This window comes from Ascaphus truei, chromosome 2 (genome assembly GCF_040206685.1).
Source record: "Ascaphus truei isolate aAscTru1 chromosome 2, aAscTru1.hap1, whole genome shotgun sequence".
In the NCBI taxonomy this organism is placed as follows: domain Eukaryota; kingdom Metazoa; phylum Chordata; class Amphibia; order Anura; family Ascaphidae; genus Ascaphus; species Ascaphus truei.
The window spans coordinates 178372118-178387636 of NC_134484.1; the positions used below are offsets into that span (position 1 = coordinate 178372118).

The 15519-nt window shown below is 40.8% G+C and overlaps 1 protein-coding gene across 2 annotated transcripts in view; it reads right to left on the reverse strand.

The window, feature by feature from the left end:
- The window catches only part of CDKAL1 (CDKAL1 threonylcarbamoyladenosine tRNA methylthiotransferase), an 869422-nt gene that overhangs the window by 494365 nt on the left and 359538 nt on the right, over window positions 1-15519 (reverse strand). For both annotated transcript variants that reach the window (XM_075585602.1, XM_075585601.1), the window contains one exon: window positions 12810-12913. In XM_075585602.1, coding sequence (XP_075441717.1) covers window positions 12810-12913 — 104 coding nt within the window. The remainder of the gene's footprint in view (window positions 1-12809; window positions 12914-15519) is intronic.

Consider the following 15519-nt stretch of genomic DNA (forward strand, 5'->3'; position numbering starts at 1 on the left):
CCAAACTAGCAGCATGATTATAGAATATCTCAAACAAAACACTAAATAATTTGAATCAGGGATTATCACTTAGTAGCTAACATGCAGCAAACTGAAGCCTTTGTGCTTTGTTTAGAGCAATGACAGTTGGTAATAATTACGGGGTTGTTTGTGGACTTTTTTTTAAAGCTGCATTTAACTTCTGTCACTGTTGGTTCTTGAGCTACTGAGATACCCTACCTAGCAATGTGTAAAAGGAATGCTCAACACACCAAATGGATTACTGCAGCATGGCACTTACAGTCTGAGAGACCAATTCCTTCCATGCTCTGACTCTCCAATCACACGTGTGTGTGTGTGTGTGGTGTGTGTGTGTGTGTGTGTATATGTATATATAGTCAAATGGAACAGATGGCACTCCTTAGGTGCTGGTAAGCCGCAGGTGCGTATCCCATATAGATAATATAATCATATGTTACCGTTCCGAGGTCTGGTAAACAAGAGACCTCACTCAATAGTAGAAACTTCAAAAAGGTGTATTAGTGATACATCAAGGAAACCAACGTTTCGGTCCTCCAAAACGGGACCTTCCTCAGGGGGATACATGTATCCCCTTAAGGAAGGTCCCGTTTGGAGGACCGAAACGTTGGGTTTCGTGATCTATATGTATATATGCGTGCGTGTATATATAGATCTGTGTGTAGGTATGTATATATGCGTGCGTGTATATATATATATATTTATACATACACACACGTGTATATATATATATATATATATATATATATATATATATATGTGCGTGTGTATGTGCGAATATATATATATATATATATACACACATATATACATACATATATATATATATATATATATATATATATATATATATATATATATATATATATAATGCTTGTATGTGTGTGTGGGCATGTGTGTACGTGTGTACGTGTGTGTGTCTGTATGTATAGACCTATATATGTATTTTATTTATTTTTAAAGCTCAATTATATGGAATAGATCATTACTGAAATTGTTCAAACATGCTGGTGACCGACGATATCAAGTTGTGTGCAGTGGGATATGGTTTTTACATCGAGGTGCTTGGCTTTTGCAAGTAGTCACAAGCACCCGCAGAGCACCGCATACAGAGATCAAAGGGCCATAGAACAGCAAGTGTTAATGTGTTTCATTTGCAGAAAAGTACAAATCCGTTTATACAAAAGGTGACCACTTTTTTACAACCAAAAAGGATTACATTATCAATTCAAGATTAATAGAAGACTGTATTAATTGGTGCTGTGCAAAACCATGTTATTCTTCATGAATAAGAGGTACAGTGTCACTGCCTGTTGAAAATACACCTTTCTCCAGATTGAAGCAAGAGAGCTGATCACTGTCCCCTTTCCCCAATGCATTTGTGATTTTCTGTTAGTCATTCACTGTGCTACATCCAGTACAACTCAGCATTCCTCAGCTGTATTCCCTGAGCCTAGGACGGGTTTGCTTCCTTTGCGTGGCTTCAAAAGCAGCCACTGGTTATAAACACAAGGGCCAGTACTAATGTTCCCATTTGTTATACCAATTACAGAGCAGACCGATGCCAGCACTGAATAGTCGCACTGCAATCACCAGGGCTCCTTCTGCTCGTAAATTAAACGTGTCTCTCCTTTTTATAAGGTTCACAGTGTCTTAATTATTGAATCTCTGTGTACCCCTTGTAAAGATTTTATGAAATCTACACTGGCACCATACTAGGGTTCACAGCTCTGAGCTAGATAAGAATTGGTTGGACAATATTAATGCGTCTGTACTTCCAGCAAGGAAAATGCTTTGAGTCATTAAACCCTTTCTACGCCAGAATAACTACTGCCCTGTGTATCAATGCATTGCACCACCTCTGTGCTACTTACTGCCTCTTCCTATGAAGCAATTAGACTAGTATGCATGTACAGGGTAATATAAACTCCTGCATACTTAATAGCATACTTTCTGTTAACATTCAAGTGGTACAAAAGCAGCTCTCCAGGCTGGGCCAATGTTATGCTATACTGAAGATCCATTAAACCGAAAGCACTCAAAACCAGACAGAACCAGTGGTGCCGTTTCCAAGGCTTGTTTTTATAATCTGCAGAGTTTCAAAGTTGGATATGGAAGACACAGCCCACCAAAGGCACGATGGGAAATATTGGGATCTGCTATCGTAGTCCTGTTTGTACCGGAAAAACCATCTGTGTGGTGATTTCAGTGGTGAAGGAAATGGGAGTGCAGTTAATATGCTCAAATGGTTCCCAGCACTCAAAGGAAATAATAAAGCAGAAATGATATAGCAAAAGAGTATTTCCCTCAAATAATGTTTGCGATATATTATTATACAGTAAAATGAGCAATAAAGTAGCTACACAGATTAAGCCAATTAGTGCAATGCACACATTACACACAGAATACATGAAGCAGAGTAAATACAAAGAATAAAGCCAACACTGCTCAAAAAAGTAAACCAACCGGCTACTTATCTGGAGGCAGGGAACAGAAATAAATGGCAGACTTGAAGCACATAGGAATTGGAAAAAACTAAGACAGGCGGCAACGTTTCGGGGCAAGAACCCTTCTTCAAACCCATTCCCACAGGACAAATGCCTGTGCTGCTTCCCTAAGTACTACACACCCACACAAACACACCTACACACACACTCCAAAAAGTGAAAAAAGGCCAACTAGAACTATTCTGCAAAAGTTACACCGAATTAAAGCACACTGATGTCCACAGAAGAGATGCCTGGCATCTCTTCATTGCTACGGACTTCTGCGACACAGTGAGCACTACTTCCACTTGGACAGACCACAGGGACACTTCCATTGCCTATTGCATCCGTGGACATCAGTTTGGACAGTATGCTCTTTGCAGTTAATATGCTGTTAAGAAACATTAAACCAGGGAAGTTGGAGGCCCTGATGTCTTCTTGCCCATGCACCCTAAACTGGTCTATTTTGAAAAGAATCCCCAATATCTAAAATTAATCGATAAACAGGTGTCATGGAACAAGAATCATATTTCTGTTTGATCCCCCTTCTGCTTGTCTGCTCCTTAAGTTCAGCTGCATGCATTTGTTCCACACACATACACCATGCCTGTGTGATGTATGTTGCCCTTTCTGCCTCTGAGCATGTAACCAGTGAGTTGCTACAGCAACCTCTGAGATTCTTCTCAGAATGGGCTATTCTGCCCTCCCCCCTGTCTTCTTTCTACCTGTTTCTAACTACAAATCACTACTACACACCATCCACAAGTGCCTGTATTTACTGCTGATTTTCCAATAAAGTGAAGGAAATATTATAGGACTTGGAGTGATTTGGAAAGGGAGCTGAGTTAATGCTATCTGGGGCAATTCACACATCACATGTGACACTGGCTTCAGAATAACAGGTATGCAAATATTGGTATGAGCAGGTTGAAAATAAAGTCATTTTGTATTTAAAATGTGATCGTTCTATACTTATTGTATGAACAAACCTGAAAATGAACACTGTGCACAGAACAAAGATGATGGTCTATGTACTGTATGCAGCACCTATATGCCCATTCGCAGAATTAGAACTAAAGTAGACAAAATATGCAAAGCAACACCTACTGAAATTGTGAATTTTCTGAATTGTTCCCTGTCATTTCTGTGGACTAGTGGAGTGGCTCTTCAAAGAGGTCTTCATTCGAGTGTCTTAGGCTACGGCCTTAGTCCACAATATCTGTCCTGCCATTGGCTGCCCACACACCACATGACCGCGTTACTGCAAGGAAAGACACAATTCTTGTCTTGCCTGCCAGCGGTCGCATCATCGCACTTTGCGTGCTCACGCACACACGGAGACTGGGGCCTGCCTCCTAGAGGGCTGTGCTGTGTGACGCGCATGCCGTAGCATACGCTGCAGCGGCAACCGGGGACACAACCTTAAATAGATTGAGGGCATTTCGGGTTTTTTTTTTTTTTTTTTTTAAAGAGTTCCAATGAAGTTTTATGAAGTCTGTTCACCAAGAAGCTGTAGTCTTTATTACACCATAAGACCTTTATAATCAACCATACAGAAGAAATTGCACACACCGATTCACTGTATGTGCTTTGGAATAAGTCGACAATTGTTTTCTTTAATAAATAAATAATAATGGCATTACTGATGAGACGGCACGGCAAGGTGCAGTGGTATGAACTCTAATATGGTTCTCTGTCTTGAAGACAGTCTTGAGGCCATATAATCCCAGAGAGTAAGAGAGCAACAACCACCAAACTCCTCAGGTCCTTAACCTAAGGCCGGGTCCATGGTCAAAAAGACAGCGCTGACCCGCATCATCCCTACTGAGGGCGGCTTTAGATGGCGCTTCAGCACGCTTCCGCAGGCGTGTGGAATTGCAGCAGACAGTAAAATTAAATTTTTCCCGCGGAGGGAAGCGGAGGGCTAGTCATGTGACCGGCAAAAGCCAATGGCACTCCGTGATATCGGCGCCGTGGCGCGCTAGCCCCGCCTCCCGCACCACCTCCCAAGCGCGCTCGCTGCCTCGCCTGCCAGGCCACGAAAAAGCTCCGGCTTGAGCAGGCGGGCCTGAGCAGGAGCGCGGCTGGAAGCACCATGCCCGAGCCTTAAGGGTCCACCAGTTCCCACAAGGCAAATAAACCAAGCGTGGCCAGAAAAGTAACTTATTGACAAACTGTAGACAAACAAGTACAGATTGGTAAATGTAGAGGGAAACCTGATCAGCTGGGCCTGTCACGTCGCTCTCATGCAGTGAGTCTCCCACTCATAGTTTCTTCATTGCGAACATTCACATATCATGGATTTCCATGGCATGTCCAAATTGTGTGTTTTTTTTTGTTTTTGTTTTTCATCTAATTTCTTTACGTGACAGTAATGTCTGTCGTTGTACACCAATGAAAGGGTTAGCATTTACACAGCTCCAACAGACGGCCTGATGCAAGGGAGACAAGATCCCGTGCAACATACATCTGTGATGCAGGTTCCCAGTGTATAGTAGCTTATAAAAGCTCGGGCCCCGAGGCATATTCATACAAATGCTCCTCCATGCCTCACTCCCATTCTGTGCCAGAGGTTAACTGCTCAGCCCCCCTTTCCCCCCAGTTCATATCCCCCTGGTAGCGATATATATCCCGTCCTAAACTTGTGCAGACGCTCTTAAGCAGTCTGGAAAGGAAGGATTGCAAACACTTCATTTCCTTCTGCTTAACCAGGAAGGGCTGAAAAACATTTACTATTCCCGAAGGAGTAAGCAGCCCTAACACGCAAGAGCAATTGTAGAGGATTGATTAAAGGGGGCCGCTTCTCTGATTAGGTATCATTTGCAATCCACCTTCATTATCTGCCTGAAGTCAGGACCATTTTATTCACCCCTTTTTCCAAGGCAATACTACACAAAGCTAGAATGGCTTTTAGTTTATATGAACTCTACTTTCTATTGATTAAAAAAAAAATTGAACAGGAATTAGAAAGAAAACCGTCTTTTGTGCGTTTCAGCAACAAACCCAAGGAGTTTGGACACAAATAGCACACCGACACTGCACAGTATACACGACTCACTGATCACGAATAACCATGCAATGCACAGCATTTCCCAAACACAGAAAGGATTATGTCCTATATTTGCTGAGCAGTCTTCTTCTATACAACACCTTCCAGGGATGGGAGGCTCCTTATAGTCCATTGACTTGAATATACTGTAATGCATCTTCTAGCGCTGGAATGTGTCTGATGGCATAACACCACTTAATAAATACGACGCTAAACCACAGAAATATTCAGTGTTGCAAAACACATTTGATTTAGCATCTTTTTTGCTACAGGAATTTTCTTCCCACTCTTAAGAGGACTAAACTTTATATCTCATCTTATTTCGATTAAGCAGAGGAATAAACATCTCCATGACAATGTGACTTTAATCCACTGTTCCCACCTAACCACAACAGGCCTCATGCAAAATAACACTGAAACAAACCATCATTGACATTAGTCATTGAATTGTTAAACCAGTCAAAATACGACGTGCAAGATCTGGGCCTACAACGAAGACCCAAAAGGGTGGAAGTTTGGTGGTTGAAAGACAACGGGAGAGGGCAAAAGATCAATTCTCACCAGCGTTCCCTTCCCATCACCAGCTTCTGAAGTATTACTGATAAACTGCATCCTTCATCCCAACGCTAGATTTCAGGAATTACCGCTAGTAAATTAAGGGTGTTATGGTGTAAGGTAAGGGTGCATAAGGGTGTTCATACATAAAGGCAACCAAACTTTTTAGGGACTGATCATGAGGGGCCTTTATTTTTACTAAGTGAAATGTAAACAAACTTAATCTGAATATATTTTATTCCTCAAGATTGTAGGATCTCATGAGCAGGGCGCTCTTTACATTTTTGTGCCTGTTTGTCCTTGTTTGTACAGCTCAACCCCGTTATAGCAGCACGATCCGCTACAACGCGGTGATAACGTGGCTCCCGTTTAAAAAAATAGTTAAAAATCTTTTTTGGGGGGGGGGGTGCAAACTTCCAGGATGCGCCATGTCCGGACACACACACACACACACACACACACACACACACACACACACACACACACACACACACACACACACACACACACAAATATACCTGGGCTGACACACACACACGCACACACACACACACAGGCACATCAGTGTAATCAATAACCTCTTCTACGCCATAGTTATACTGGGATTGGGGTGCAGGAACAAGAGAAAAACAGAGCGGGTTAGAAAAATTGTGTAATCTCCAAAGTTCTGTACCATATTTAGCACAAGGAGAGAAGGGAAGTTAGACATGGAGGTGGATTAAGATATATTGCTATATAGCTATATACTTGACATAGGACATCATTAAATAAAGTGATTGAGTGCTAATGAGAAGGCTATGAGAACATGTCCTAATCTAATAGGACATCCAGACAATTAGACCAGGCTTTGCCTGCAGTGCCCAAGCTGCCCAGCCTTAGATGAGAGACTCCATATGCATTCACCTATTTCCTGTGTTTTAGTCCTAGAGTTCTCCGGTTTTATATCCCGGCACTCATATCCAGGACCTCAGTATCTCTAGAGATGTCAGGCTCTGTTTCCTTTCATCTACACCTTAAACTGCCTTCGGTGTAACCTGCTCTGTACTCTTCTCTTACTCTGTATACCTCCATTCACTTCTTAGCCCCCACACATGAGGAGTGTTCAAGACACCTGGCCAAAAGCCACTGTCAGTCTATCCTCTTGCATTAAATATCATTTGAGCCTTCACCTTAAAGCTGCATTTTCAGTTTCCCATTGAGTATTAGTACTCTGTTACATAATTCTATGAATGATAAAACCCCAATAATGTCATTGGGGCTTTCCAAATATGTGTGTGTAATACACACACACCCCTACACCTACCTGTGGTTTCATTTGACCCCCTCCTAACCGGCGTGGGGGTGCCGCTGGGTTCCCTGATCGCGACAGCCATTTTTTTCCTTTCTTTTCTCTCTCTACTATTCAATGCTTTATTGCTACCTACATACGGAGAAAGACACACGGAGACAGACAGAAATCCCCCCAACTCCCCTCCCCCCAACTCCCCCCCCCACCACGCACGATGGCTGTCCCGTGGTGTCGGATCCACAGCACCCTGCTCCGGGTAAGCCTGCGTGAGGGTGCCACCGAGTCCCCTGATTGCGACGACCATTTTTCCCCCCCGCGTGATCCCTCTTATAACGCGGTCATATTGGGTGGACCCCGGGCACCGCGTTATAACGGGGTTCAGCTGTATTTGTATGCAATGGCTTATTTAATGATCAAAACGTTGTACCACACTGCGAAATATGGCGGCACTTGACAAACAATTTATATACTTAAAATGTAAGACCTAAACATTTTCATGTGTCCCCAAGTGTCTCTGTATAACGCAGGGTTTTTCAACCAGGGTTACTAGGAGCCCTTGGGTTCCCCGGGCATCCCTGAAAGGGTTGCCTGCAATTTTCCGGTCATTTCAAAATTGAATCAAATACAGAAGAATTTACAATGCATCTGATCACAGAGTTGCTATTAGAGAGGGTTGGGGTTCCTCAGAATTTCACTTACGGTTTCCTTAACCAAAAAAAGTTTGGAAACCACTGGAGTAAGGCATACATGTTTCACTGCTGTTTATAAAGCACCACCGGAAATGCCACACCTCATTATTAGATCATGCTAAACAGGTTCTATAAACTGTGGCTGATTACAACCTCTTTATTTTAAATCGATGGTGTTGGACAATTTATTTTCCTCCCATATTGTGCAGCTTCCCAAATTTGGAGGCATACATAGGAATACCTAATCCAGCATTCCTCAATTGTAAATTCAGTCACATCTATGTGTCAAAATTGTACAAATTTACTTGACAGCAAGAGAAAAAAAAACAACAGATAGTCTACATGGATGTGAAGTTAAGACATGTTTAGCAATTCATCATACAGCTAATGGATGAAAAGATACCAGCAAATCAAACCCAGAGCACCATATGTTCCCATTAAAGAAAATGTTATCCTGAATAAATTGATAAAAGCCATGCCAACTGACAGTTGTTCCTTGCATTTTTTTTTTTTTTTTAATTATTTACCGAGATTGCATTACATTATCTTGGACGGCAATTTCATGCTCCAGTGTAAGAGAAATCTTGCAGCCTCCAAAAAGAACATGTCTTGAAAAGAGCATAAGCAGATGCTTAAACATTTTATGCACGTACGAGGTGACATTTTTTGTGAAACGATCACATACACATGAATTGCCAAGTGCATATTCAATAAAACACACTAGATACAAAAGCAAAAAAAATGGTGTAATAAGAGGAGGATAAGTAGTATGACAATGAATTAAAGTTGGCAAAGGGGCTTAAACAAGCAGAGGCAGTGACTTTAGCATAGGTTGAACTTGATGGACGTATGTCTCTTTTCAACCTCATTTACTATGTGACTATGTAACTAATGTATATGGGATCGCTCTTATAGTTGTATGTTTACATCCTTTGTACCCACCCCATTCTCTAGGCCAGTGGTGCTCAATTCTAATCGTCAAGAGCCCCCACCCCCCTTCCCCGTTGCAAAAAGGCTAGGCTGTAAGGATATTCCAGCTTCAGCACAAGTGGTTCAATCAGTGGTTCAGTCTTCAAGGCTGGGAAGGAAGTGGGGAGAGGGTGTAGGGGGTGCTGGAGGACTGGAGTTGAGCACCACAGCTCTAGGCAGCAGAACTGGCAAGAACAGAGCATATGATGTCTCATGTCTACAATTTTTTAATGCAAAGCACATAGTACACAAAAATGAAAAATTACTAATAGCCACAAAATAAAATGTCCTTCTACATATGCACTCCGGATGGAAAAAAAAAAATAAAAGAAAACAGAATACAGTACATGCAACAAAAGTTGCTTAACGCATTATCCAGTTGATTTTAACCTTCTGGCTTCATGTAATGATCCTGATATCTATCCTGCCAATTGGTCTGCAGAGAAATCATTACCTTAGGAATTGAGTGCAAATAAGCTAAAGCTTTACAAAAACATTAAATGTACTGCGACAATGTGACAGCTAACAATATTCACTGAACTTCCCTCGGAGTCAAAGGCAACCCACATTTCTCCTGGAGGATTACAGCCGAATGGGATAGCTCTCTCTAGAGAATTTGATCTAATCTACTACACAAATGACCAAGTAACCAATAACCAAGTAATGCATTACGCTCTCTGGAGATACACATTTATTAGGAAGCCATGCAGTAAGCTTTAAATTACTCCCACACCAGAGACCCACCAGCCAATAACCCAGGAGATAGATATTACAGGGGTCCTTGAGCAATTCCGCAAATGGTGAAAACATTGAAGGCCAAAAACCCAGTATATCAATATGCCAACAGCATTACTAACATTCCAGCCACCAACACCAAATTGTCCCAATGAATACAATTAATTCCATCCATAATTATTTAACCTGACTCCAAACGCCATATCTATTAACATGACGTGGCTAGAAGGTATAAGGTACACGTTACGTGCACTGAGGACTGGGAACTTTTCCTATCTGGAACGCTGTGAATTTACGGCCAGTTGCCGGAGGACTCCCTCAAGAGCAACACGCGTTGGGAAGATTCGTGAGGTGATCCTGCGACTGACCGCGCAAAGCAGATTGAGCAGAACAGCGTCCTAGTGACATGTTGGGGTACGAGTTCTCATAACACGCTTAAAAACTTCGGATGTTTGCGAGTTTTAAATTATCATTGTCCGAGACTATTACACTTTAATCATTGGTATCACACTAGGATCGGGGGCTTTTTCTTCTTTTTTCTCTATTCAGGTCGTGTACAGGGAGGTAGTTGTACCCGTGAAGAAGGCTGCCAGTATCCTAAAAAGATCTATCAAGATTAACCGATTGTGGTTACAGTAATATCGGACTATTTCTACGGTTTTGTTTTTTTGAACGTAATATTTTTTAAAATATATTTTATGTATATTTTTTATGCACAACTTATTAGCTTAGCACCATTATTAATATTGTTTTTTATAATTGCATATATTCTAGTCATATTCAAAGTATATTATTTGCTAGTTTAATAGGAAATCGTGTTGCATTTATATATCCTTACATTGAGATTGATTAAACTACATATTACTTGTAATTTATATACCCCATTCAGGGGCATTTAGATTTGCATATATTACTACACATTTATAGGCGCTGTCTAAATCAATTGAATCTTGTGAGATATATATATATATATATATATATATATATATATATATATATATATATATATATATATATATATATATATATATATATATATATATACCACCACTATTAAGGTTATGGTGGGTAAAAAAAGTGACTAAAACCCTCCACAGTAAAGCATAAAGCAACTGTAAATATTCCTGTATATTCATTTGCATGTCTTAGACAGGTCTGCAACCCTGTCTTTCACCATTATCACCCAGCAAACAGCACTTCCACTGCAGTAAGGGATTCTGGGAAATGACATGCAAATGAGCACACAGTGCCACTTTTTATCTCATGCTCACATTACACAGCATTCATTGGCTAAGGGTTGCTCATGTAATGTGAGCATGAGATAAAAAGTGGCACTGTGTGCTCATTTGCATGTCATTTCCCAGAATCCCTTACTGCAGTGGAAGTGCTGTTTGCTGGGTGATAATGGTGAAAGACAGGGTTGCAGACCTGTCTAAGACATGCAAATGAATATACAGGAATATTTACAGTTGCATTTTGCTTCTCTGCGATCTGCCAATATGGTGTACCCCCAGAAGGGGGACGGTCGAGGTCATGCATGCGCAGAACGGGGGACCGGCCGAACCTAAAGAAGGTTCCACAGGGCACCAAAACCTCGGATGTTTATGTTTGTTCCAATACAATCATTTTAAACAGCATGATTGCAGTGCTGAGTCTTCTTTTTCCACTTTGGTTTGGGTGATAGAGATAGAGATAGATATATATCCATCTAGTTATAACACAACACTGTAGTAGCCGTCTAAAAACACTGTCACAATCCACTAAACAATTTGGCCATGTGGTCACTCACTCACTAGTATTTGTAAAAGAGGGAATTTGAAACGCGTTGTAGATAATAAGACTGTACTGACAACAATTAAGCTGGATAAACTTTGTCTAAACAGTTTAGACAAAGTACAACAAAAACCAATGGTATCTGGAAAATATAAGCTAGAAGGGAAAAGCATGGATAACCCCATGTCTGGAGCAAAGGACGTGCCCTTTTGGGATCTCTAACCAACAGATGCATTTTACTTTCATATTTAAAAGAAACTTGCATAGGTATGTGCTGTCCTGATGGCAAACTCTTTTGGTTACAACTGGTTTAATTGGATTGTTCACTTATCTCATCTTGTTGAGCCGAGATAAATGAACAAGGTACAGATATAACGCGGCTATTTGCTTGCGATTGCAGGTGGTACAGTCAGGGCCGTCTTAACAGCATTATGCGCCCGGGCAAAGTAGTGCACTGGGCCCTGCCAACTCTCCTCTACAAGTCGTCATTTTTCTCCTTCTACAGAGTTAGCGGGAGATTTGAATGTTGAGGCGGGTGATCGGAAAATGCGTGTTAAATTCTGGTCTGTGCATAGATTAGCATGGGGCCCCTATGCTTGTGGGGCCCTCAGGCAACTGCACAGCGTGCCCATGCATTTAGACGGCCCTGGGCACAGTCCTGCTTCACCTGAGAACCGCCATCCAAGTATTACCGGCAATATGACCACAGTGGCTGCATATTCACAGTGAATTAATTTCTTCGCCTAAGGTGAAGGCGAGTCAGGCTACATCTGCATTCAAGTGACTTGGTAAACGGATCTTGTACATCGTTCTTAAAGGCAACCTTGAAGTAAGTTTGACATACAAACATGGGGGCATACAAGCCAAGACTATTTTGTGGTCCTTCTCCGGGCTCCTGTGGTGCAGAACCCCCACAAAAATATGGGTTCCCGGGACTCTCCTCCAGAAAAGCAGTTACACATTGTGTGGAAGCGGAAACGGGGGCATTACAATACCTTTACTAGCGCACACAAGTTGGATTGGCTCAGGCAAAAAAGCAAAGAACAATTAAAGTGATTGCAGTAGAGAAAGTGGAGGCAAAACGGAACCAATGGGGAAGAATAACAGACTATGGAAAGGAGGAAAAAAGAAGGAGAAAGCATAAACTTTGGAGCCAGTCAGCAGTTAATGACAGCAATAGAGGAGAAACAGTGGTCTCCTGATTACCTTGGAATACATATTACATACAGTATGTGGAATGATCATACCTTGAAAAGACTGTGTGGCACGGTCAACCAGCTCTTCTATAGGGTAACTGGCTAGCTCTCCTCTGGCATGCTTTGTTTTGCAGTAGGTACATGCATTCAAGCACCTGGCAAGGTAAACAACAACACGTTTTAGGAATGTATAGCACCAAATGCATTGTGCACCATCAGCCTTTCACCAGCCCCTATTCTTTCCAACACCCAGCAGAGGAAGCATTCGAGAGATTGATTTACAACGGATACAGTTTATCAGACGGCCCAGTAACAAAGTTCAGTTGTTATTACAATGCAAATACAACATACTATGTAAAATCACACTTCTAATAATCCATTATATGCAGAGATGGGGTTAAAATGGGAAAAAATGTAATCCTGCTTAAACCTTCTATTTATCAAAATAGTTGTACATGCCTACAGACAAATGCGTTCTACCTGCTGGAAAATATATATACATCACTGAACATCAAATATATTATTTGACAACATTTGAAAGCTTGATTAATCCCTCACAATGAGTGAAATATTATTAAAAGCTATTCACAACACGCAGCATTAGGCTTATTTTGGCAGTACAAACCACATAATAGATGGGCTGCTAGCACCGCTACTTAAAATATATATCTTTAAGATGACTTATTTCCCTCTAGACCAGATGTTGAAAACGAAATATGGCGCAAGAAAAGAAAAACAACTATGAATTACTCCCGTTACAAATAAAAGGTTCGTGCGAGTTGAACTTCTATGACAGAAATCAAAAGAATTCAAATCAGAGTTTTATGACCCGTATGTGAAGACGCTATTTTACTTGGTAACATGGCGATGTTGCAATAACATGAAAAAGCGAAGCTATATCATACCTTTTATAACCGATAACAGTTACTGCATAACAAACATTGCCAGGCAGCACTAGCATTTGAGATCAAATTACATTTATACCGATTGTGTTTAGGGGCTTACTACAAAATACAAGAAAGGTTACATAAGGGATATTAAAAATGCAATAATCACAGATTTTTTTTAAGACATCCTACATTTATTCTACTTTTTCTTCAATATGGAAACATTGTTTAAAAAAAATAAAAAGAAACACTGCACCTGTTAAGGGGGGTTGCAATTTTAAAGCTGCAGGGCAAGCAATATCCTACATGTGTGTTTTTTTTTTTAAATAAATCAGTTCTGTACTATGAGAAAATACTTGTAGCATTTAAAAAACAATTACAAATGTAAGACATTTTTTACAAAGCACCTAGGTCTAGCAGCCACCCCCAAACAATTGGAGAGCTACACCGGGACACCTCTGGGCAAGCCCACATACCCCCCTCCCCCCATCCCATGTTTGTCTCCTCCTCCCCTCCCCCCCTCCTCTTCCCCTTACTCTTTTTCCTACTGAAAACAGAAAACTGTTATTGGTCCTTCTCTGAAAATAATGAGCAGAAATGTTGTGGGCCCACGACACTACTGTATGTAAATTTATCTGTGACCAATAAAAAAATTGTTACAAATAAAAATGTAAGACATTTTTTTATGCATTCTAATGTAACAAGCATTTTTTTTCTATAGCAACCATTTACAAAGTTACATGCACATCGTCTTCAGGCTCTGGCACACCCCTTCCTACCCTCTCTAGCTGTGCACCAATTGAATTTAGTGACTACCTGGTCACATGATCTTCCCCACATAACTTTGCATCTTGGGTCCTCTTCTGCAGCACAGACAGTGATCTAGTGAACCCCGAGCCGAATCTTCGCCGACCGATTACAAGAGAACAGATCGATTGGCAAGTTCGCTAATCACTTGTCAGTGTGCCGATTGTATTGATACATATATAGAATGGGGGGAAAAAATTAACTGCTGCTTTAAGTAGTCAGTTGCTGAACACAAAGTGCTCTGACATGCCAAAGTAGACACAAAACACACTGCACTCTTTCAGCCAGCAATGGGCTGGTTTGCAACACAATGCTAGAAAGGTGCAATCCATGTTCATTGGCAAAAAAACATTTGCAAAGTAATTGCATTCCCTAAATATTTTTATCATATTTGAAGCCAACATTTGCTTGTTTTGACTTCTATGGAAACTCTCAGAATTGTGTTTTTATTAAAGCTTCTGCATGGGGGAGCTTTAGTCAATCCCGTGTTTAGTCTAACTTCAGCCCACCATGTGCTTTATCCTTTTATTCACAGGCTTCACAAGGATATATCGATAATACGCATCTTCACAAGCACATATGTAACAAGAGAGCCAATTATATTGAAAGTTACATGTTTACTACTGTACGTGAATAAAAATAATATTGTAAAGTCCCCCCAAAATGTTTCTTTTTCTTACGCTTACAAAAGAAATGTTCAACTTGACAACAACAAAAAAATGTCAACAGTTTAACAGATTCGATAGACTAAAAGAGAGAGCATGGTCCACGGCAGTGCGTGCGTGTGCGTGTGTGTATATATATATATATATATTATATATATATATATATATATATATATATATATATATATATATATACATACATATAGTTCATGGGAGGGACTACTCCTTTCGAACAAACCCCAGTATGAGCAAACATGGGAGTACACCTGTGAGGTCGGAGGATGCATGGATGCGTAAAGGAGAGAGTGTTCTCATTAGAACAACTTCAGATTGACAAACGGCTAGATAAGAACACGCATTTAAAAAAAAAAAAAAATACGACAATTACCATATTTGGTTGTT